Source organism: Echeneis naucrates, chromosome 2, assembly GCF_900963305.1.
Source record: "Echeneis naucrates chromosome 2, fEcheNa1.1, whole genome shotgun sequence".
In the NCBI taxonomy this organism is placed as follows: domain Eukaryota; kingdom Metazoa; phylum Chordata; class Actinopteri; order Carangiformes; family Echeneidae; genus Echeneis; species Echeneis naucrates.
Genome location: NC_042512.1, coordinates 7924357 through 7948732, shown reverse-complemented (window position 1 = coordinate 7948732; position 24376 = coordinate 7924357). Strand labels below are relative to the sequence as shown.

Below are 24376 nucleotides of genomic sequence, written 5' to 3'. Positions count from 1 at the left end.
CCATCACCCTGGTAACTGGCCAGTTATATTCAGTTTACACCAAGTTCGTAGGTTCAAGCCCCATACTGGCCACATGCAACCTCTCAAAACTTGATTTCTTCTCTCTCTCCTCTCTGTCTGTATGAAACCCCATAGACTTCAACACACTCTGACTTCATTTTCCAACCAGTGGAGCCGCCCCCTGGTGGTTATTAGATAGACTGCAGGTGGAAGAGAGAGAAAGTGGATGTGGTGGTTAGAAATTACACAAAACTCCAGAGGACACTGCAAACTGAACGTACTGAGCAGAGTGGCGCAGAGGAAGCGTGCTGGGCCCATAACCCAGAGGTCGATGGATCGAAACCATCCTCTGCTGTTTATACACACTACATGAGATTTTCAGCAGCACTGATTAACAGGAAAACATCGAGAACTCTGTTGAATGTCTGTCATATCTATAATATTCATCGTTGTAACCTACAGCTGATGAAAACCCAGAAGTACTTTTTTCTACAACATCTGACTTTAGCAACAAGGAACTGCTGGGAGACATGAAGACTGTGCAGTTCAGTGACTGGTCAGAGAGAGTGCTGTGTCCTTTTAATGAAACCTATATGAATTTAACTCAACAACCTTAAACTTTATCAATGAGACACATTGATCCTTTGATCACAGAGATCAAAGGCTCCTCCCATTTTTTTTTGTGTCCCAGTGGCCTAATGGATAAGGCACTGGCCTCCTAAGCCAGGGATTATGGGTTCGAGTCCCATCTGGGATGGTTTACAGCAGAGTGGCGCAGCACAACTGCTCTAAGGTGTCTTTTGGGGACAAATGTATTTTATATTTTGTACTCTCCATGTATGAGTCCTTTCTATCCACAACATCTAACATTAGGAGCAAGGCACTGCTGGGATTTGAACCCAGGATCTCATTATTTACACACAGCACATTCAGGGCATTAATGTGACAGTTTATTTTATGCTAAAGAAAATTTGTTATTTGTCACAGTGGACTTGGCTCATTATATTTTTCTGACTAACTGGTATTGGAGTTGTAAGCTCCTTATTTAATCTTAATGACCTGACAACAACTTTGAAAGCAGATACAGCACATCCAGATAACCTTTGAATTAAACTTCAACAGGTTTGATTGATATATGGACCTGAAGTCAGACGTTTAGGATTACTCTACCTAGAATAGCAGGCTGCAACATGGACAGCTGAACACAGAAGACAATGAGATGTGAACCCACACACAGGATACAGTAGATTAGCAGTCCATCACCTTAAACACTCTGCCACCTCAGCATGCAGCGACCTGGACTGTGTGTGAATAGACGGATAGTTCACTGCTCACATTAATGTATCTTTCAGCAATGAAGGAGAGAGTCGTCGGCCACCTCGTCATGTTTGTTGTCAATTTGTTGTCTGAATGTTAGACTGAGCAGCGGTTCTGCTTTGAGTGGCCTTTTGTTTTGATGAATGTCTACCACTGATCTACATCCCCTTTGGACCTTTACCTAACCACAGAGGTCGGTGAGCATCTGTTTTGGGTGTTATTCTTAATCACTATCACACTGAATCAGATGGCAGAGGTTCCACTGAGATTTGAACTCAGATGACTGGATTCAAAGTCCACAGTGCTAACCATAAGATCAAAGAACACAGATGTGAAATGACCTTCTGACAGATTTAGAAACATTTGAAATGAATTGGCCAACACACATCACAGGAGTACATCCAGCAATGGGAAGGTTCAGGATCTCTGTCAGACACAAAGGGAGCAAATGTGACAAAAGAAGCCACGAAACAAGCTTTTTAACTGCATCAATAACACAGAGAAGAGTCAGACAACCAACTCTGCAGGACAACCACAAGAAATGAAATAAGAGCAGCAGACTATTCATAAACAACAGGATTATTTTCCATTCGTTCCTCAAAGGGATTTAAGATTGAAACCCGTCATGTCAAGCCGTCTCTTATCACTAACATCATTGAGATCAGATAGCTCAGCTTGCTAGGGTATATGTGGGGGGTCTCAAATCCTCATCCCATACGAGACTTATGTTCTGCTGGGTAACTTTGGGTCAAAAAAAAAAAAAACAAAACTCCATAGCACCCAACGTGGGGCTCGAACCCACGACCGTGAGATTAAGAGTCTCATGCTGAGCTAGCTGGCTGAGCTAGCTGGACTGCTTGCAAAAAAAAAAAAATCCAAAAAATTGCTAAAAAATACAGACTGGGCCATGGTGATGTCCCGTTGTCAGAATCAGTCAGTTCTTTCTCTTGGCATGATAACACTGTGAGAGATGTGCATTTGAAGCCTTCACTGTGGGACTTTGGAGAAGTGGATGGTGAACAGAACATCCTGCATTAATGGGCTCAGCCAGCCGAAATAGCTCAGTTGGGAGAGCGTTAGACTGAAGATCTAAAGGTCCCTGGTTCAATCCTGGGTTTCGGCATCAGAGGTGGTACCTGAGTGAAGTCCAAACTCAGGTTTCTTTGACCTACACTTCCAATATTCTGCCTCCTCTTTCAACCACACCATGAAATTTTGTGAGGTTGGATGTGTCACGCTGACTGGTTGTGTGTCCAAAAGGTTGTCAAACACATCTTTCTTCTGAGCTAAAGATACAAATAAAATAATCTAAACCGGCTTTTATTTTGAAATGATTTTTGGCGATTTTTTTGGAGGATGTTTTGCATTTCTAGCAGCCCGGCTAGCTCAGTCGGTAGCGCATGAGACTCTTAATCTCAGGGTCGTGGGTTTGAGCCCCACGTTAGGTGATAAGCAGCTTTTTTTAGACCCAAAGTTACATTTCCAATATTCTGCCTCATCTTTCAACCACAACCACATGAAATATTGTGAGGTTGAATGCTGCACGCTGACTGGTTGTGTGTCCAAATGGCTTCAAAGACATCTTTCTGCCATTCACTCCTCCAAACCTTTGGACACAGCTTTGAGCTGTCTCACAGGTGTCATTATTTCAGTGAAGATGTATGTATGGATGTATTCCCCCTGAATCCTGCGATTCACAGCTTCCACCAAAAGGAGCCAAATAAGACACAAAACTTATTGTGATGTGAGTCTGAAGAGCTGCTGCCTTTGATACATCACCTGATGATGTCACAATACTGCCAGAATGAAACTCCTCCTTTGAAGCTGCTTTGAAGAATTTCCAAAATCACATGTGATTCAGATGTAAACACAAAGGCTGCCCCACTGTCACCATTCAGAACAGCTGAACAGCTCCATATCATAAGGGTTAGCTCTTCTGGCGATTGTGGCCGAGTGGTTAAGGTGCTGGACTTGAAATCCATTGGGGTTTCCCCGTGCAGGTTTGAGTCCTGCCAACAACGGTTAAAACATAATTTTGATGAAAATATGCTTCCCACTATACCACCATTGCATGTGGCTGGATCAGCTCTCACTGCTGCAGCCCGGGTTTGATTTTCGGTCAGGGTAAAAAAAACCTCAAAGGTTTGGAGGAGAGAAGAGTATGTGACCATGACTGTCAACCTCACACAGCTCCATATAATAAGAGTTAGCTCCCCTGACAACTGCAAGGCAACAGCTGGGCTTGTCCAGGATTTGAACTATGAGTATCCGGTTCCAGAACAGCAGACAGTAGTTGGCTCAATCAACATTAATTCTAGCTGGAACTGCAGACTGGAACATGGAGAAGTCAATGTGTCTCTGTGGCGCAATCGGTCAGCACGTTCGGCTGTTAACCGAAAGGATGGTGGTTCGAGCCCACCCAGGGACGTGCTTCATTTTTAAGCTGATTACTGCCACCACATGTTGATGTTACGGCAGTTGCACTGCCCCTTTCCTCTACTTTGGTTTCACCAGAACCATTAAATATGGTATAACCTTTAATACATAACTGCCCAACCACGAAGGGACTCAAACCCTCAGTCTTCTGATCAGACGCCTTCTCCATTAGGCCAGTTTAATGTCCCATTGTCAGAATCAGTCAGCTCTGCCTGGATACAACAGTGGTCAGGGCTGTATGATGTATGTTTATACTGAAACACTGACAGCTCTCCTCCATCTCACTCTTTTACTTTCTCTGGGTTCCAGCCCTCATTGGTGCAGCAGGCACCAACGAGGGCTGGAACGCAGGGGAGACTGCGACCTGCGACCTGGGAGACTGCGACCTGAACGCAGCACCTTAGACCGCTCGGCCATTCTGACGACGGATGCTGAACAATTAACCGAAAAATTTGCTGAAAATTAGCCCATCAAAGTGAGTCCACAATACACAATGACTGCCTGATTAGATCGCATGGAGGCTCAAAATTTGCACTTCCCCACACGTGTAGAGCATTTCACTGGTAAGATTCAGGTTCTACCGAGATTTGAAGTCGGATCGCTGGATTCAGAGTCCAGAGTGCTAACCATTACACCATGGAACCATGTCCCAAAAACAGTGTTTATGGTTTTAGAATCAGTGATGCATTCATGTAGAAACATTAGTTTCCAGCGGGCATTGTGCACCATGCAGGGGATGTAGCTCAGTGGTAGAGTGCATGCTTTGGCAATCCCCACCATCTCCAGCGTTGATCATGAAGCACAGCAAGTACTTATCTTGTGCAACACTGACAACTGAATGTAATAAGCAGAGTGGCGCAGCGGAAGTGTGCTGGCCCCATAACCCGTTGGTCGAAGGCTCAAAACCATCCTCTGCTATTTGTACACACTGGATGTCCTATCCCAAAAGTTCTGCATGCAGAACTTTTCCTGTTGCAGCCTGCTATTCCAGCGAGAATTATCCTAAATATCTGCCATCGTGAATGATTTCTAAATATCTTTGAAACCTGTTGATGGTGAACGCAGAGTTTGTTAAAGGGGCCTCTACACAAGCAACAATGTATTTCATTAAAGCTGATGTCTTTCTATGACAATCCATCATGGACCGCTGGTGGGTTGGTGGACCGGTGGACACTTTCATATCAGTAAATCCAGCGTGTTTTAGAGGAGTTCAGAGTGTTTCAGAGTTTCTGACATGATACAGACAGACAGATCCAGTGTCCCAGAGAGAGAAGAGTCCCGACACTCCCTGATCTCACTGCGGGGTGGTCACATGGTTCATGTCAGCCCGCTGAACTGTCATGTTCTTCTGTGGAACAGACAGCAGAGACTGAGACATTGCATGCTAAATATAAATAAAATCACATACCCAAGTACTTGTTTGGCTGTTATTGCATCATTCCATATTCGTAAATGTCAGTTTTACATTTGGGGTGGTGGGGTGACAACTGAAAGCTCTATATAAGAATTACTTAAATAAGTTTTGGAGGGAAAGCATCACGTTTGTGTCAGTTGGGGAAATATTTTGATGATTCAAATGCTCTTTTTTGCGTAGATGGATTATTGGATTTCCTTGATTTTGCTTTAATTCCTATTGACTTACTCGTGGTCTGATAGTGATGGAGAAAGCAGAGTAGCAACAGTCCATTCAGCATTTATTGTCCATCCCACTTCTTCTGATGAGGCAGGAGCTGACCATACAACCATTATAATTTTAAGACTAAGCCATACAGAAAATGTGAATCGACAACAAAAGATCACACTTGGATGAATTAAATTGTATTTTTTTTTTTTTAAACAGTGAGTGAAAACATCAAGAACAAATGTGCATGTGGAGACATCCTCTTCCTCTGTGTCCTGGACACTAAAAAGCAGATGAAGCAAAACAGATGATGTTCAATTGTGTCATGGTTCATTGGTTACAACTAACACAACACAACTAACAACTTCTGACAAAAGCTGCTATGCACGTTTTCAGTGCATATTTGTATTTTCACTGCAGTTACTCATGGTTTTCAGAGATTTCAGCAGCTCACATCCAACGCAGAGACTCTGAGCAGGCCCACCTGGTCTTAGACCCAGACCCAGACCCAGACCTAAATCCAAACCCAGGAGACAGAGGTTGAGTGAGTCAGTGAGGAAGAAGCTGCTCGTTCTCCTTCAACAGTTTGATCTGAGGAAAAGTCACTTCCTCTTTCCAGGAATCAACTTCTACCATCTGTCCACTAGATGGAGATAACTGAGCATCAACTGAGAACTGAGTTCTTCATCATCTGGAAACAGACAGCATTGTTTTCTTCAGCTGGAGCTCTTTGTTCAAATCTACATTGAGATTCAGAGCCAAATGTTTTTCCTTTCCTGGATTTACTTCATCATTTCAGTCACTCTGTGGATTCAGCTGACAAATGCAAAACACAACCAACATTTAAACGATGATGTGTGGAAACAAAACTTTATTGATTCAGTCTGGTCAGCAGAATATAACCTGATGAAATCAGCAACATTAAACTGATGTTTCTACATGAATACATCACTGATTGTAAAACCATAAACTGAACATGAACACTCTGTACACTCAGCGTTACACACATGAAGACAACATCATGTGTTTAAGGTGATGTTGAGCTGAACAGGACTTGTATTGAACACACAGAGGGAGTGCACCGTTCCTGGAGATACTGCAATACCAGGTCGATGCGTGGAGTGGACGGAGCAAGCCCCTATTCCATCTCCCTGTTCCAAAAATCTATTTAATATATGGTCCCCGGGTAGGGGACGTATCAGATATTAAACTGATAAGAACAGATACTACACTTGATCTTAGCCAAAAGGCCGAGAAGCGATACCGCTCAGCTGTCGGAGGTAACGGAGTGTTTCTCCGCACCGACCCGCTCAGTGAGGGGTCAGAGTCGGCTTCAGTAACAACATCACTCCGAGAGAGAGAGACACAAACAGAAGACATGAAGAAACGAAGGAGGGATCAGAAAACAACCACAGACATGTTATTTTCACAAAGTGAACGTCTCTTCTTGGTCACCTGTAAAACTTCATATCTATGTCAATTTACCAGCTGAATATTATTGTGAAAACATCAGTTTGTCCTCTCATGTGATTGGCCTCATTTTTGGTGATTGACCCAAAAAGACTTCAGGCTGCATATGGAGAGAACAACATCAAGTCCTGAGAGGCTGCATGTGGCCAGTATGGGGATTGAACCCATGACCTTGGCGTTATTAGCACCACGCTCTAACCAGCTGAGCTAACCGGCCTGTGAGAATGTGTTTTATTGGCTTATTTTTGCAAATCAATCTTAAATAATTACATAGCCTATGGTAGCTCAAAGCTTTTGATCCAGTGAGACATTTATAAGCAGTTAGAGCACATTGAACAGAACCTGTTGAAGTCAGAGAAGCCTTCCTGAATTCATGTTGTCTAACTTACTGACACTTGAATAGTGGAACCGCAGACAGTGGACACATCATATGAGGGGCTCCTCTGGGATTTACACACAGAACCTCTTGCACCCAAAGTCAGAATCATACCCCTCGATCAGGGGTCTGCAACCTTTATTTATTTAACCTTTATTGCCATTATTTAGTTTGATATTGATTAAGAAAAACCAATAACATCCAACCACCACCCAAAACAGAGGTTCATGATGACCCTGTAGTTGGCACACACCCTCTGGTCCCCCTTCTTGAAGGGCTGTTCATCATTATTTTGTTTGTGTGTAGCTGTTCTGTTTTTAATGTTGGATCTTTCTTGTCAATAAAGAATGCTTGAATAAAGATCTGAATGAAAAGTAAAATTTTTTCAATAATTAAAAAACTTTATCAAGGGCTTGTTGGTCTAGGGGTATGATTCTCGCTTTGGGTGCGAGAGGTCCCGGGTTCAAATCCCGGACGAGCCCTTCATATGACGTGTCCAATGATCTGCCCCCCTTCTGCTGTGGACATTTTACCTCCTTCACTTTCCAGCAAAACATTTCCAATATTATTTTTTTAAACATTGATTCAATGTGGTCCTTAACCTGCAATATGCCCTTTAAGGTAACATTTGTGACTTTCTAACTACTTTCTAAACCCTCCACCCTCCATATCATTGATAAAACTTGCAGACTTTTGGGTTTGTTTTTTGTTTTTTTTATATTGTTCAAAATAAACTGAAATAAAATCAAATCGTGATGTGTGTCCATCTAAAATAATGGGAAATAGTGATGTGAAATGTGATGTGAAGAAATTAAATGGCTCATCAGAAAAACACGTCCTGCTGCACCACAGAGTATGTGAGCGTTTACCAAAAGTGCAATCAGATGACCTGACCCTTACGTGAGTTGAACACGCAACCTTCTGATCTGGAGTCAGACGCACTACCATTGTGCCACAGAGTCTCTCATGCACAAACAACTGTAGGAGTTGAAACGCAGCAAAACATATTAAATGACCAAACTAAAGATTTGAAGAAGGAAATACACATAACAGTCTGTGTTTTTTGTCAATTTTTTGGAGGATTTTTTGCAGTTCCTCATCAGAGACTGGCAGCTGGAAACACATGTCAGGATGGCTCAGTGGTCTTTTGGAGCCCACTGAGAGACGTGCTGTGTTTAATCTACTTTCTCTTATCCAGCATACATCGACCAACAATGACTGCTAGAGTCAAATATTCTAACATCAGTTTGAACCAACATGAAACTAGCTGAGGTTTAAGGGTTAGGGAAAGGATGAAAGGATGAAAGGATGGTGGACAGGAACCTGCAGAGAGATGCTGAGGTTGTGAGTTCAAGTCTCAGCTGGAGCATCTGGCAGTCTGTGGATTACTCCTGGAATGAACTTCAGAAACTTTGCACCAGAGTGTAGCAAAAAAAAATTCTGTGAACTCAGTCTGTAGAATCCAGAAGATGAATAACACACTTTGTCCTGCTGTTATGGAATCAAATCCTACTTTAGGTTTTCTATATATTGAACTGATAAGCACTGTTGGGGATCAAACAGAAAAGGACAAAGGTATTAAAGAAGATTTAATACTTAGCTACGAGCAGAGTGGCGAAGCGGAAGCGTGCTGGGCCCATAACCCAGAGGTCGATGGATCGAAACCATCCTCTGCTACTCTAACACACTGGATGTCTCATCATGAGTTTAACTTCATCAGCATTGATTATCAGAAAAACATGCAGAATGTCACTTTCCACTGAGAGTGAATGTTGGATCTTTCTTGTCAATAAAGAATGCTTGAATAAAGATCATTCTGATCTTTATTCTGAGAGTGAAGCACTGCTGGGGTTTGAATGCAGGATGACCTTTTCCCAAGAAATAAGAGCAGGAACAACTTGCTGTCCTCCTGAAATCCATTGTCATCTGCACAGTCTTCAGATTTGGCTCCAGGTGGTTCTGACCACACCAGACGACCAGTCTGTCCACCCCCCCGCCTGTAGGATTAGGCCGATGAAGAAAATTATGTCCTTTGAGCCGGATTTGTACCAGCGACCTCAGGATGTCAACTGTCAGCCTCTACAGTCCTCCGCTCTACCAACTGAGCTATTGAAGGTGAATAACGCAAAGGTGTTAGAGTCAGTTTTTTTTTGGATAATACCTCAAATTTCAGGAAGGATAACAAAAGTAAAACTACGAGGGCCTGGAATTGAACCCGGGTCAACTGCTTGGAAGGCAGCTATGCTTGACATCTATACCACCATCACATGGGAAGAGTGAAAATCACAGTCCTTTTTAATGAAACTGGTTATGGGAACTCACATGTGGCTGGACTTATGAACGAACATTATCCACACTGTCAATGAATCAAAGTAAACTAATCATCCCTCAACAGAGGAGAAGGCCTCAGATATGTCTTTCTTTCTTTCCATCCTCTGGTGGAGGCCACGAGAGCTGAAAAAAGCTTACGAATCGATGTAACAGGTGTGATGTTTTCTACAGTTCTTAGAATTGCGGTCCTCTCATCCATGTCGTCTAACAACGGTCACCCCCTGCGGGGCACTCTGACAGCACAGGGGAACTCCTTCAGTCAGAGGCCGCTCCACCCAAAGTGTGTGAAGGAACGCTACGACAGGTCCTTCCTGCCTTCAGTGGTTAGGGTTAGGGTTACATAACAAACATTGCACCCAGTAGTCCGCACACCTCGCATCCCCTCGCCTGCAATTCAAGCACTAAATCCTTGTAAATATCTGTTGGTTCTATAATTTCATTGATGTTGTGCTTCGTGTAAAAGGATGTGTGGGCATGGATTGGTATGCAAAGCTGGTGAAAACACTGACTATCATCCAGCAGCTCGTACTGTAGCCAGGCAGGATCTTTGTTTTCGCTCGGGGGCACTGACTGAGTTCATGAGGTGCAAGTGGGGACTGGATATACTGGTTAGGGGGGTGATGAGTGGAGCGACTGAGCTCATGAGGTGGAGTAGAGCTGCTCACTTTAATGTGTCCAGCTCAGGACGCATTTGCAGCACAGCACTGAATCAGGGACCAAAATAAAATACACAGGATACATTTATACTCTCTGACAAGCAGCCGTGCCACAGATGATGGGGAAATGCAGAAATTGGGCTTCCACTTGCCTGAGACACTTTGTGGCAGCAAGCAGGTAAACACATCTCATTCCAGCTCTTTACCACCTGACCCAGAGAAGTCCAGATTTTTCCAAGCAAATGACCAGAAGCAGTGGAGACAAATACAGGCAAAGAGCAGGCAAAGAACAAGATCAGGTTCAGAAGGCAGGTGTGTTTTCTGGGGCGGAGATGATACGGGTGATTATACAGAGTGCTGGAAAGTTACAAAGAACAGTCCGACAGAGTGGAGGTGGACGAAGGGACAGAAATTAGAGTACAGCATAGTGCTGCTAAAGGTTCCCCATATTTGAATGGATTCAGACAACAGATTGGCCTCCATACTCATCCTGTTAGAGCTGAGAACTGCATTTTCCGACACTGACCATAATATGTTACACGGTCTGGAGTAGGAAATTTGGATTAAAGGAACAAAATCATATTTATCAGATGGATGGATTGGATTCTTCCAATACGCAAAAACAAAGTTCTATAGAGGTACTACTTCTTTTCACGCTCTGTATGCATCCTTTAGGGAATATTATCAGGAAGCACCACATCAATTTTCATGGTTTCAACGATGATCCCCATCTGTTCATATCAACGAAGCTAATCAGGCAGTCAGACTTCAGACATGTCTTAAAGGCATAAAGGGCTCGGAGGACCTGGAATTGTTTACTTCTAAATTCTAAAAAAACTGAAGTTGTTGTACCTCAGATAAGTCTGATCTGATCGTGTTATCGTTATAGATAGCGTTACCTTGGCCTCCCCTTACACTGTTAGGGACCTTGGAGTCATTTTTGACCAGAGCATGTCTTTTTCCCCCCTCACATAAAACAAGCCCGAGGCGTTCTTCTCTCACCTGTGAACTATTTCAAAAATCAGAAACATCCATCGTCATGGGAATGCAGTAAGACTAGTGCAGGCATTTGTTACCTCCGAGCAGGACGGCTGTAGTTCACTACTCTCAGGATGTACGAACAGATCTCTGAAAAGCCGTCAGCTGATTCAGGACGCTGCTTCACAAATATTAACAGCATCTGAAAGAGCTCCTGTGTTAGCTTCTTTTCAAATGCCAGCCAATGTTATGGGCGTGGGCCGGGATACACCCTGGACAGGTTGCCAGTCCATCACAGGGCAGCAGAGGTACAGGGAGAACATGTAAGCTCCATGCAACATGCAAACCATAAACTAACTAATAAATGCCAAATTTCTCCCCCCCAAAAATATATATAAATAAGAAATAAGATTAAATAAGAAGGTTTATCACAATGTGGCTGTAGCTGTCTTTTCTTTTATGATACTACCAGATGAACCAGCAGGCATCGTTTCCACCACACACAGCGTGGACACATGGCACAAAGATGTCACACACTGACACCAAGCCAAAATGATAACAAACGTCCTCATCATCTCTTCCAGCTGTTGACCGTCTGACTGACTGAGTGCATGAGCCAAGAGAGATTCATTGCCATCGTTTGAAAACAAATGAAAGCAGTTTGGCAGCTCTTTTCTGGCAGCGAAATCAAACACAATGGAAGTAGAAAAAGGGCAGACAGGTAAACCAGGAGGTCGGAATATTAACAAAGAATAACAAATAGAGGAAAAAGATTTATGATACAAATACCATAAAAGTTAGACAAAAGGTGATTACACATTTTGCCGAGTTGGACAGGTGTGCAAAAGCTGTAAATTCAGTGGTTGTAAGGTTTGACGCTTTGGTTCTCAACCTTTTTTCAGTGATGCACCCCCTGTGAAATATGTTCTCAGCCATGTACCCCCTTACCAGCGCAATTTTGGGTGAAGAAAAAAGATGCCAAACTGTGCATCAGTGACTGGTTAAACTCTGTAACTAAGAAACAGCAAATAATTATCAACTTAAAGTACTTAAAGTGCTTCCACCTCCTTAAAATTGGATTTTCTATGACCTCAGAGAAACATTCAACTTTAAAGTCTCACGTACCCCCTGCGGTGCTTTCACTTACAGCTCTTGGATAGAAACAGTTTATTGTTTTATGGGAGAGGGCAGAGGAGAGAAGACATGATGTCCATGGTGTGTGTTGCACAGAGAGCCTTCTTCAGATGGCAGTGTGTGATATTTTCCTGGTTGTTACCTGGTGAGATGTGACTGGTCCATGTGGACACAAAGGACTTTGAAGTTCCTGAAGGCATTTACAAATGATGTTAGACGCCTGTGGTGCAGACATCAACAGCTCCTGACAACGTTCCTTACCTGGTAATCATCCAGGTTAGGATTTGACAAAAAGGCAGAGTGTCCTCAGCACCTGCTTACTGGTGCTAAAAAGCAGATGTTGTGAAAGGACCCTGGGTTGTGATGCAGCTGCTAACATGACTCTGACAGCTCATTCACTATATGAGACATTCACCTTCACCAGTCAGAGTCAGGGTCCCCAGAGGAACTCCTCTGGTTTCTCCTCCAGGTAAACAGGAAGTGGGGATTTTACTCCTGAGACAGGGGCCATGGACCTGAGAAATCCACAAGGTCCAAACTATCCTGAGACCACCGTCGACATTAGAGATCTGGACCCTGTGGTGTGTATGTGAATGTGTGTGTCTGTGTTTGTGAGGAGCAGCCTGACAAGTTAGACCAGATTCTAAGTCTGGCTGCTAGACCTGATCCACATCCTACAGGCAGACCTGGACCTGCTCTGAAGTGAATGTTGGTAATGTCACTGAGCAGGATTTTCAACTGTTTTGTGTGTGTGTGTGTGTGTAAACCACAGGTATGTGAGAACTCGCAAGAGACGTCATTTGCTGTGGAGATTGCTCCTTCTGCTCCTTCTCTGCTTCGTCCTTCGGACTTTCGTCATCAACAGGTGAGACTTACTTGTAATGTGTTTGTTTGTGTGTGTGTGTGTGTGTGTGTGTGTGTGAAAGTGAGTTTCAAATCAAATCAAATGTTATTTTTATCATGACAATCATGACAAAGTGTGTTTCTTCAGTAAAAACATGAGGGGAAACTCTTTTCAGTTACTTGATAAAGCGTTCAACTTTTTCAGACACTCAGACACAGCGAGGCGAGGAGTTCCACCTGATCCGAACTCTGTGGCTGATGTCCCCAACACAGCAACCTGCCACCCACAGTCTCACATTGTGTTCCTCAAGACGCACAAAACAGCCAGCAGCACCGTGTTAAACATCCTGTATCGCTATGGAGAGAGCAGGAACCTGACCTTTGCCCTCCCGGTCGGCCAAGCAATGCATTTGTTTTACCCCAAACTCTTTGAATCGCATTTTGTAGAAGGCTTCAGCAGCGGCAGAGTGAAGGAGTTCCACATCATGTGCAACCACATGAGGTTCAGAAAAGCTGAGGTGAGTTTTTTTGTTTTTGTTTTTGTGGGTTAGATTTAGGGCTCAGGGGTTATAGGGTTAGAGTAACAGGTTAGGGGTTGGGGCTGCTCACTGTGGTTTATGTGTGAATCGTTGTAAAGTGGTTAGCACTGTTGTGTCACAGCGGGAATGTTCTTAGTTTGGACCCTGGGGGTTGTTCCTCCAAACACACGCTGGTTGATTGGTGACTCTCACGAGTTTTTTCTGTATCACAATGAAAACTGATTGATTGACAGAGAAAAAATCTCTGAGAAAGTTCTCCTCCTTTCATGTTTTATGTTCTAGGTGGCTAAAGTGATGCCTGAGGACACCTTCTACTTCTCCATCATAAGACATCCTGTGACCATGATAGAGTCCAGCTTTAGTTACTTCAAGGGAATACCGGCCTTCTCCAATAGTCGCAGTTTGGAGGACTTCCTGGACAACACCAACAACTTCAAAGATTCAGCACCGTGGAGTTTCTTGGCTCACAACAATCTGGCCTTTGACTTTGGCTTTGACCACAATGTCACAGCTGATGCTGACGACCACGAGGACAAAGCCAAAAGGGCTGTTGCCGCCATAGAACGGGACTTCCATCTTATTCTTGTTTCTGAATACTTTGATGAGTCCATGATCCTGCTCAAACACGTCCTTTGCTGGTCCCTGCAGGATGTGGTTTCCTTTAAACTCAACAGTCGCAGTAATAGAACTCGTCATCAAATCTCACCAAACACTGCAGAGAAAATCAAGCGCTGGAATGCTCTGGATTGGAGTCTCTACCTGCACTTCAACGCCACCTTCTGGCAGAAAGTAGAAAGTGTTGTTGGAAGAGAGCAAATGAAGAGTGAAGTGTCTCAGCTGAGGGAGCTACAGGACAAGCTAGCAAACACCTGCCTGAAAGGGGGCGGAGCTGTCGACCCATCCCAGATGAAAGATGCTGGGCTGATGCCTGCTCAGTCTGGAACAGCTGTTATTCAGGGCTATAACCTGAAACCAGACTTAGACAGCCAAACCAGAACACAATGTCAAAGACTCACAACTCCAGAACTGCAGTACACGGAGCGCCTGAAGTCCCTGCAGTTCCCTGTTCAGCAGAAACAGGTAAAAAGGATGGTTCCTCCATAGCATCAACACAGGGAGTGGTCAGACCTACGGGAGCCTGCTATGGACAAGTCAGCACACACAAAATCACACATCTCAGGACATAAACAGCCCCAAGCGTCCTGTCAACACACTCAGAAGTTCAGAACAGACCAAGTCTGCCATGAGTGTTTCATGGTGTTCTTTCCAAACAGTTGATGATTTAAAACAAGCCATTTTTTTCTGTTTTTAAAGCCTAAACAGCCTTCAGTCATGAGCCACAAGAGAATCAGGAGTAAGGCCATGAATAGTTTCTTTATTAGTACTGGAAGGTAAATTTATTAGACAGAAAGATCTCAGCAGTCCACAGAAACAAAAACCTTTAAATAAATAAAGCATAGAAAAAAGAGAATGTATCTGTTATTATAAATGAACACATTGTTAAATATAATAATAATTATAATTATTATTATTATTGTTATTATTATTATTACTACTATTATTAAATGTTATTAAATGTTTAAATTCTTATTAAATGTTTTTTAGCATCACATCGCAAAATGCATTCATTTATCTCTATTATAAATTCCAGTATGCGTGCATTTCTTGCTGAATCTACAGTGAGTGCTCACTGTAGAGTAGAGTAGAGTGCTGTGGATTTGAGCCGGTAACAGGCTGAATGATTTCAGTGCAGATAAAGGTTGTGTATGTTGGCTGGTTAAAGCAGCCTGTCTTTAAATCCCAGCAGTTCTTTGTTGCTAAAGTCAGATGTTGTAGAAACAAACTACTTTTGGGTTTTCGTCAACTGTAGGTTACAACCATCAATATTATAGATATGACAGACAACATTCTCCATGTTTTCCTGGTAATCAGTGCTGCTGAATAACTCATGTCTCGTGATGGGACATCCAGTGTGTATTAACAGCAGAGGATGGTTTCGATGAACCCACCAGCTTGGCGTTAACTGAATATAACTGGCCAGTTACCAGGGTCATGGACAGGCCAACCACTGTCCATGACTTGTTGTTAGAAGATGTTAAACAATGTTGTGGGTGTGTATCTACTGTAACAGACCGACTGTAGCTGAATAGATAGAACGGTTTCATCCTCCTCCTGGTCTGTAGACCAGTTCTATAAATGTTATCTTATAATTCTGGACCTTCAAGGACACACACTGTGTAACAGGAGCTCAGTGGACAGATGAAAAACAGAAACTTAGGTTCAGTGGAAAAGTACAGAGTAAGGATACATGCTGTCTTTAAACAAAGCCAACTGTAACACTGTCATATTTTAATGTTGTGCAGATTACAGAGATTCTCCAACATCCTCTGTAGCTCGTCTGTACCTGCACTTCAACGCCACCTTCTGGCAGAAAGTAGAAAGTGTTGTTGGAAGAGAGCAAATGAAGAGTGAAGTGTCTCAGCTGAGGGAGCTACAGGACAAGCTAGCAAACACCTGCCTGAAAGGGGGCGGAGCTGTCGACCCATCCCAGGTGAAAGATGCTGGGCTGAAGCCTTTACAGGCTGGAACAGCTGTTATTCAGGGCTATAACCTGAAACCAGAACACTGTCATATTTTAATGTTGTGCAGATTACAGAGATTCTCCAACATCCTCTGTAGCTCCCCAACCGGGAAACTTGGTTTCATGTTATTTTTCATTTGATGTCTAAAATATTTCCTTCAGTTCTTAGTTCCTGGCAGAAAGCTAAATATGCAGAGGAAAGCCCAGAAGAAGTGGAGCAGAGCATTGGTGGAGGAAGAGCAGGGAGCAGGTTTTCAGCTTCTGTTTAGTTTGATTGATAGTTTTTTTCACTGACTTATGTCTAGTTAAATGAAACACTTATGTCCCATGAGTTTAAAGAAGTATTAATCCGTTGGTTAAAAACCCCAGCGTGCCGTTTGTGAGTCAGGTATGTTCTGTTCATTTATGTTTAAGCTTCAGTCTCCTTATGCTTAGTTGACCTTTCTTAAATAGGGCCTATATTTGTACATTTTTTAGAGTTATATTTCCTAATGATGTAAATTGTTATTTGTTGTGACATTGTTTCTTTTAATTAAAAGAAAAAAAAATCTTCTTTCATACCTTTGACTTTTTCTGTTTGATCCCCAACAGTGCTCGTTAGTTTAAAATATAAAAAACCTAAAGTAGGATTTGATTCCATAACAGCAGGACAAAGTGTGTCATTAATCTTCTGGATTCTACAGACTGAGTTCATGTTCTGATAGATTTATTTTACAGCTGTAGTAACAATAAATCTCCAGCAGGTGGAAGTATTGCTGCTCAGATGTCATGTACACTGTGGGACACACAATACTCACAGAGGACTTTATTGTGCTGCAGTGAGATGTATAAAAAGCTCCAGTTCTACAGTCAGAAGATGTCCAGTCTGAAGGTGGATGAGTTCTGACTGCAGAAGAAAGTTTCAGAGTGTCTTCCAATGGCTGATTATTGATCTGTGATCAGGTTATGAGCTATAAACACTGATCATCTTCAGGTTGGTACAACAATCAATCAAATATGCTGCTTTCTGGGTCTTAACATTAATAATAAAAAAAATGCTGCTTGTGACATTCACATTAGAATTCCAAACAATATGTAAACTCCATGTCTGAATAGAGGTGGATGTGTGAACGTGTGTTAAAATCTGAGAGAATTTACACTCATTCAACTCAAATCCAGGAACATCCCAAACATGACTATTAGTCCTGTCTGAGAGTTTCCTCCACTGACAGCAAACATACTGTATATCCATACTGATCACTGTGATCAGGTTTGAATCATCTCTGTGAGAATCCCACATGAAGCTGTCAGTCCTGCTGGATACACACACATCCCACTGAACACATTTTACCTCACTATCATATGAAGAAATATCACAAACCAGATGAACTTCTCAATGTGATGATCAGAGAGCCTTTAGATTTCATCATCATATGATAGAAACATGTTGGTTTTTTATGAATGTATTTTAATTAGTAAATGGCAGAGAGGCCTTCAGGAAACAGAGAGAGAGATGACCTGCAGGATCAACCCCTGCTGGGACAGGGCTGTTTGTTCAACGAGTCAAGTTGAAATAATTTATCGAATTCCATCTGAATTATACAGCCATCAGAAGCCTGAGTAGCTCAGTCGGTAGAGCATCAGACTTTTAATCTGAGGGTCCAGGGTTCAAGTCCCTGTTCAGGTGCTGCAGCTACACATTATAGACTCCACAGCAGTGATAGGTGACACTGATCTATGAAATAATGAAACCATGAGTCTTTAATGTTCAAGGCCCATTTGTGCAGGAAAGATCTTGAGTCTGTGACCTCAGACCACTGAGCCATCCTGACACGTGTGTCCAGCTGCCAGTCTCTGGTGAGGAAACAGAAAATTTAATGATAGCTTTGATATCAGCAGGACAGGCAGCATTATCATGTTTTGTTTTGCGCCTGTAAAACTGCAGAGACACAGAGGACATGGCCTGACTGTGTGTCACATAAATGTCTGAAACCAATCTGTTACAGTTCCAATAGTTGACATAATTCACCTGTGACCTGCACCCACCTGCAGTATTTCAATTTCTAGATCTGCCCTCCTAAATCTGACGGTCCAAGTGCTGCATTTCTTTGACAGTTTTGGGGATTTTTTTCAGCAGGTGAATTTTGTAAATCTCTTTTACTGGTAACTGGTAACACATAAGGAGGACATTAAATGATACAGCTGCACATGAATTCCACAGAATGACCCTCTGATGTTTACTGAACATCCATCCATCTCAGGTTCTAGACCCAACCACTAAATTCTCATTATTAACTACAGACTACATAGTCTAGATTGGATTCAAAGTCCAGAGTGCTAACCATTCCCTGATGGAACAACAGGTCCATGATTTGATGTGGGTCAAAGGTGCTGGCTTGAGGCTCCAGTGTCATGGGAGACGTCTGTAGACCATAAGCCATTAAAAAAAAGAATAATGAATAAACAATTATCAAATAATATGAACTAAATTCTATTGACTTTTAGGACAGCCAATAGCGACTTTCCTTACTGAGGAGTGACATCAGAGCTCCATGTCACTCAGCAGAAGAACAAAGGAGGAGCTTGTGTTTGAACCTGTGTGGGAAACACGGTGTCACGACAAAGCAAAGCCGTTTAATTGATTTGGTTTGTTTGTTTGTTTTAAACATGTTTTTATTTGAGAGAATCAGCACTCATCACAGTAATTTACAGTAACAAGCGTCCCTCTGTCTTTTCTTTTCCCCCGTAATTTCTAACCCCCCACTGCCACCCTGCTGCTACAGACCAACACAAGTAAACATATGCAATGTAAAATACAATAAAATATATAAAAACAAAAATAATAAAAACATTTTATTTGGGTTGTTGTTGGTTCTTGTGAACGTTTTGATAATCCCTGCAGGTCAGATTTATGAAAGTTGTCACGTTTTTGATTTTGATGATGTTCCTTTTGGCAACGGTCTGTTCCCCTGAGGTTAGTCTGTGCTGTGCTGGGTGCCCCCGACGTGCCCGGGGTCCTTTGGGTGCTCCGCCTGTTCCAGGCCTCGTTGGCGCAGTAGGCAGCGCGTCAGTCTCATAATCTGAAGGTCGTGAGTTCGAGCCTCACACGGGGCACTTCTTTAGTTAATAATGAGGAGTTAGTGGTTTAAACCTCAAATGTGGAAACAAGTGAAGAGAAGAAGTTTGATCTGAGGAAAAGTCACTTCCTCTTTTCAGGAATCAACTTCTACCATCTGTCCACTAGATGGAGATAACTGAGCATCAACTGAGAACTGAGTTCTTCATCATCTGGAAACAGACAGCATTGTTTTCTTCAGCTGGAGCTCTTTGTTCAAATCTACATTGAGATTCAGAGCCAAATGTTTTTCCTTTCCTGGATTTACTTCATCATTTCAGTGACTCTGTGGATTCAGCTGACAAATGCAAAATACAACCAACATTTAAACGATGACGCGTTGAAAGAAAACTTTATTCATTCAGTCTGGTCAGCAGAATATAACCTGATGAAATCAGCTGCAACATTAAACTGATGTTTCTACATGAATGCATCACTGATTCTAAAACCATAAACTGAACATGAACACTCTGTACACTCAGCGTTACACACATGAAGACAACATCATGTGTTTAAGGTGATGTTGAGCTGAACAGGACTTGTATTGAACACACAGAGGGAGTGCACCGTTCCTGGAGATACTGCAATACCAGGTCGATGCGTGGAGTGGACGGAGCAAGCCCCTATTCCATCTCCCTGTTCCAAAAATCTATTTAATATATGGCCCCCGGATAGGGGACGTATCAGATATTAAACTGATAAGAACAGATACTACACTTGATCTTAGCCAAAAGGCCGAGAAGCGATACCGCTCAGCTGTCGGAGGTAACGGAGTGTTTCTCCGCACCGACCCGCTCAGTGAGGGGTCAGAGTCGGCTTCAGTAACAACATCACTCCGAGAGAGAGACACAAACAGAAGACATGAAGACACGAAGGAGGGATCAGAAAACAACCACAGACATGTTATTTTCACAAAGTTACGTTGTAGAGCAAAGAAAACGTCTCTTCTTGGTCACCTGTAAAACTTCATATCTATGTCAATGTCGGATTCTCTGAAGATTCGGCTCTCCTCGACTGGACTCGGCTTTTTTCGACCGAAAGAGAATTATAAAATGAAAGAGTAACTTAAAACCACAAATGACTGAAAACACATATATTTAAAATAGCATTCAAAGTCATTTTAACCAGCATTACTGCCATCATTTTATCTTAACAAAAAGTCTGTTATGTCCATTTAATGCTAACATACAATGGAAAACGCCATAGACCGGCTAACGGGATTAGCATCAGTACCGCGATCATTTTAAAGCGTCAGTGAATTTATTCCAACTCCAACATGGCAGTAATACAGACATGTACAACAACACTTACAGACATGTATTCTTTCAGCGCTTACAGAACAATAAAACAGCAGGAATTTAGTTTCTACCTGTCTGTTTCTAGAGAAGAGTTAGAAGACAGAAAATGCTTATGGAAATACTTAAAGCATCAGACTTTTCATTTTCACATTATTAGATTATTTATTATTTATCAGTGAATTCAAACTCTTCAAATGCTTCATGAATTTCACCAGCAGGTGTCGCCATCCATTTTGGTGACTTCCTCCCATGTGTCCCCTCAGTTGTCATTGTTGTCATTAACGTGGCTGCAGCTCGACCTTTTGCAGGAAAATGGAAAATGAAATAAAACTTCGAACTGAACTGAAAAAAAGGAGCAGTGCTGAAAACGAGTTCAGGAAGTTTTGCTGCAAGCTAAATACTGTAAATTCACAAGCTTCCGTCTTCCTGCAGCACCTGTAGCAAATATTCACCGGAGTTCAGGTAAGAACTTTAATGAGAACTTTAACGCTGAATTTCTTTAAAGTTTTCTTTTCTCTGTTTTCTCGTGAAACTGTTCTTAAACAACATTTAATAGACATGATTAGCAGAGTCCTCCTTGTTTAAGGTCGGTACGTCGTTATGCTAACATAGCTAATTTAGCTAGCATGCTAACGTATCTTAATCAGGTAACTTATCCACGTTAGCATGGAAACAGTAACTTAGTTACCTACGTGGGGAGGAGGTTTGTCCACATCTGGTTATGGATGGCTGGCTCCTGTGTTCAGGGGGAGGACGTGGAGATGCTTCTGTCCGTCTTTAGCCCGATAAAGGAGCAGGGTTGGAATTGTGACAAACAAGAAATGAAGAATAGACAGAGGAGAGTTCATTTGTAGTTCAAAACATATTCAGGGTGTTTTTTCATACAATGCTAAATAAGTTCTTTTCTTAGCAACATCCAAATATTAGAAACTCAGTGCTGCTCTCCATGAAAAGCAGCAGTCAGCACTGTCTGGATACAACAGTGGTCAGGGCTGTATAATGTGTGTTTATATTGAATGTGCTGGAGAGTTAATATTATAATCTCAGTAATTTACTCATTGACAGAGTCTGTCATTTATATTCCAGAACTCTTTGTGGCTTCTGGCAGCTGCAACTGTGTTGCTTTTTACTCTAATTATTGGTTTATAGTCTTTTTGTTTTCTTAATTTTGTTGTGAAATACAGTTTTGTGTCTTCTCCATGGGGTCAGTTGGTCGGATGCAGCAAACCCAGCCCCTTTTATGTGAACATGCAACAATATAGATGGAAAACCAGGTTTCGAATAGCAAGTTGATAGCCAGCTTTGTGAGACCGCTTATTTTAGGATTAGGATTATTTTAGGATTGTCGATGTCTGGGTAAGTGAAGCTGGATCACTAAAACAGATCCCAGGCATGTTAATCCAGCTTTGTGATACAGGACTCTGGTTCCTCAGTGTCTCTTAGCTCTTTGAAGGAGGCAGCATCTTTTGAAGAGACACCCTGATCTGCAGTGGTCTAGTTGCAGGGTGATCTGCTGATGTGCTGATGCTGAAGATGTTATGTGTCTCACCAGAGAACTCTAGATATACACTGTAGAAAAACAAACTGTCCCCTTACACACTGTAGACAAACACACTTTAAACGTTACCATCTTCATAAATGTTATATATTATGACATTATGCCATTTCAAATCAGATCATTGTAGACAAACATAACTGTGAATCTGAGCATGTGTAATAATGTTTTCTACTAGTATTAAAAGATAAAGGCTCATTTATTTGTCCCATATTGTACAACACATTATATAAATCAAAGGTCATTGGAGCCTTGTGATCTACCTGATGTGGATTATTTCTGTCTGTTAATGATTGACTTCAATTCATTCCAAAGTTCAGAAACTGCTCTGTTATCAGATTTTCCTGTAAGTCATATTCAGTTTTCCACAGAGAGCTCAGACTGTGTTTGGATCAACAACTTTAGAAAACCTGCTGTCAGATATACATGTAGATATTGTCTTTATTTTTTTCATGGAAGCTGCAGTTAAAGTTCACCTTCACTCATCAGCTGCATGAAGATTAGTCCGACCATCAGGTAACATAACCAACAGCCTTCATCCTGTTTGTGTCAGTGAATGTTGAACCAATTTGAAAACAGATTATAAAGTCAACAAAATGGGAATATTCAAAGATTTAGCTACAGTGACGTATGAAATACAGAAGTTCACTCCTGCTGACTCTTAAAAATAAATTATTATTTATTATTTAGGAATTGGCATTTACAAATTTGATTTGAAAACTGACAATTTGATGCTCATATCTGGGGCCATGATGATCATTTTCAACCAGCTACCTTCTCAGATTTATAAAGAAGAGTTACTAACTCAGATGGGCTCAGAGTTGAAGAACATGGCAAAAAGACAGGGAGATAGACAAAGTGATAAAAGAATACAAACTGCTCAGTTCTGTTTAATGTTCACTATTAAAGGAAACTGTTAATTTAAATGTTGCAGTCAGTGAATGCTTTAATCGTGATGATGAGCCATCAAACTCCTCACAGCTCACTGTTCAGATTCCAGATAAAGAGGGTTGGTTGTGGATGATGTGGTTACTTATTAACAAGATCTCTTAAAATGTTTGTGATAAAGACATGAACTCATAAAATTACTGCTGAAAACATCAGTTAAACCAGCAGAATGTCATCTGACAACTCACTTGAACTGAAGATAGTGAAGTGTGAGCATTGTTTTTTTTTTTCTAATAAGAATGAATATAATTCTATCTTGAGTAAATGTCACTGTACACTTTAATAATTATAATGATGATAAGGATCTTTATACAAATAAACAGAAACCGGCATGATCTACATCAGTCAGATTATTATTCTGTGTGATTGGGATAGATCATCAAGTGTAGAGAGCAGCAGGGTCCCCTCCCCTCCTCCAGCAGCATCGCACACTAATGTTGTGAGCAGTAATGTATTTCTTGGCCACAGCTCTAAATCAGACTGCTTCTTTTTCATTTCCGTGACAATCTGTCGCTGAGGATTAACAGTGTTCTCTTCTAGAGTTACTTTCTGCCATTCATCTTGTTTCATTTAGTTGTGAGGATCAGAACGTGGGCTTTCAAATAATAATAATTTTCTTTTGTCAGTATGATCAATCATTGTTTCCTCTTCAGTAAAATTGAGCATATACTTCTTTGCATACTTATTCAATAATGATATTTTTCCCAAAGAAAAATACAAAGCTAAATGCAAACCAGGTCGTTGAGGGTGTGTTGGTAATCACCATGTAGTGGACAGATAGTAGAACTTCATCACATCCTGTTTGTTTCTTATCAGGAGGAAGAAAACTGGTTCAGTTACATGAATGTCAAATCGTTCCATTTTGTTCCAGAGCAAAGATGAGCTAACAATAATTTCTTAGGAAAATATTTTTTATTTTTTATCACCGTAGTCCATAAGAACACTGATTGAATACATGTAATATTCAAGGTCTGTGACTCCTGAAAACATTGTCTCAGTTCTGTTGCTTTTTAATAACAAAACCAAAAAAACATGGAAGTGGACAGTTTAAACTGAAGACAGTAGAGAAGAAGGTGATGATTAGAAAAGAGATGTCAGTTCAAGGTTGAAGCAAGCAGCAAAATACAAAAAAATAAGAAACACTTGCCCCATGGACATTTATGTTTTGTCTTGTTTTTACATCATTTTCCTCTTTATTG

The 24376-nt window shown here is 41.7% G+C and overlaps 1 protein-coding gene and 13 non-coding genes across 14 annotated transcripts; 9 read left to right on the top strand and 5 right to left on the bottom strand.

Annotated features, from left to right (window-relative positions):
• Positions 1–684: 684 nt before the first annotated feature.
• On the top strand, positions 685–757 carry trnar-ccu (transfer RNA arginine (anticodon CCU)). Its single transcript has one exon. It is a non-coding gene; the product is annotated as a tRNA-Arg (tRNA).
• Positions 758–2367: 1610 nt separating this feature from the next.
• On the top strand, positions 2368–2440 carry trnaf-gaa (transfer RNA phenylalanine (anticodon GAA)). Its single transcript has one exon. It is a non-coding gene; the product is annotated as a tRNA-Phe (tRNA).
• A 252-nt stretch (positions 2441–2692) lies between these two features.
• trnak-cuu (transfer RNA lysine (anticodon CUU)) lies at positions 2693–2765 on the top strand. The gene has a single exon. It is a non-coding gene; the product is annotated as a tRNA-Lys (tRNA).
• Positions 2766–3256: 491 nt separating this feature from the next.
• trnas-uga (transfer RNA serine (anticodon UGA)) lies at positions 3257–3338 on the top strand. Its single transcript has one exon. It is a non-coding gene; the product is annotated as a tRNA-Ser (tRNA).
• Positions 3339–3671: 333 nt separating this feature from the next.
• On the top strand, positions 3672–3745 carry trnan-guu (transfer RNA asparagine (anticodon GUU)). The gene has a single exon. It is a non-coding gene; the product is annotated as a tRNA-Asn (tRNA).
• A 580-nt stretch (positions 3746–4325) lies between these two features.
• On the bottom strand, positions 4326–4397 carry trnaq-cug (transfer RNA glutamine (anticodon CUG)). The gene has a single exon. It is a non-coding gene; the product is annotated as a tRNA-Gln (tRNA).
• Positions 4398–6445: 2048 nt separating this feature from the next.
• On the bottom strand, positions 6446–6636 carry LOC115057704 (U2 spliceosomal RNA). Its single transcript, XR_003841941.1, has one exon. It is a non-coding gene; the product is annotated as a U2 spliceosomal RNA (small nuclear RNA).
• Positions 6637–6987: 351 nt separating this feature from the next.
• On the bottom strand, positions 6988–7061 carry trnai-aau (transfer RNA isoleucine (anticodon AAU)). The gene has a single exon. It is a non-coding gene; the product is annotated as a tRNA-Ile (tRNA).
• Positions 7062–7630: 569 nt separating this feature from the next.
• On the top strand, positions 7631–7702 carry trnap-ugg (transfer RNA proline (anticodon UGG)). Its single transcript has one exon. It is a non-coding gene; the product is annotated as a tRNA-Pro (tRNA).
• A 408-nt stretch (positions 7703–8110) lies between these two features.
• trnaw-cca (transfer RNA tryptophan (anticodon CCA)) lies at positions 8111–8182 on the bottom strand. Its single transcript has one exon. It is a non-coding gene; the product is annotated as a tRNA-Trp (tRNA).
• A 4514-nt stretch (positions 8183–12696) lies between these two features.
• Positions 12697–15076, top strand: LOC115057563 (galactose-3-O-sulfotransferase 2-like). The gene is made up of 4 exons (XM_029524721.1): positions 12697–12788; positions 13092–13184; positions 13368–13680; positions 13984–15076. The coding sequence occupies exons 1-4, from the start codon at positions 12697–12699 to the stop codon at positions 14803–14805; spliced, it is 1320 nt and encodes a 439-aa protein (XP_029380581.1). The 3' UTR covers positions 14806–15076.
• Positions 15077–17875: 2799 nt separating this feature from the next.
• On the top strand, positions 17876–17948 carry trnak-uuu (transfer RNA lysine (anticodon UUU)). Its single transcript has one exon. It is a non-coding gene; the product is annotated as a tRNA-Lys (tRNA).
• Positions 17949–19302: 1354 nt separating this feature from the next.
• Positions 19303–19375, top strand: trnam-cau (transfer RNA methionine (anticodon CAU)). The gene has a single exon. It is a non-coding gene; the product is annotated as a tRNA-Met (tRNA).
• A 557-nt stretch (positions 19376–19932) lies between these two features.
• LOC115057799 (U2 spliceosomal RNA) lies at positions 19933–20123 on the bottom strand. Its single transcript, XR_003841958.1, has one exon. It is a non-coding gene; the product is annotated as a U2 spliceosomal RNA (small nuclear RNA).
• Positions 20124–24376: the final 4253 nt, after the last annotated feature.

What these genes read in the sequence shown, in the direction of transcription:
- LOC115057563 (XM_029524721.1), top strand. Translation starts at nt 12,697, where the DNA reads ATGACTCTGACAGCTCATTCACTATATGAGACATTCACCTTCACCAGT. An exon ending in TCCTCTGGTTTCTCCTCCAG is followed by an intron (nt 12,789 to 13,091) that starts GTAAACAGGAAG and finishes TGTAAACCACAG; the next exon opens with GTATGTGAGAACTCGCAAGA. An exon ending in TGAGGTTCAGAAAAGCTGAG is followed by an intron (nt 13,681 to 13,983) that starts GTGAGTTTTTTT and finishes TTTATGTTCTAG; the next exon opens with GTGGCTAAAGTGATGCCTGA.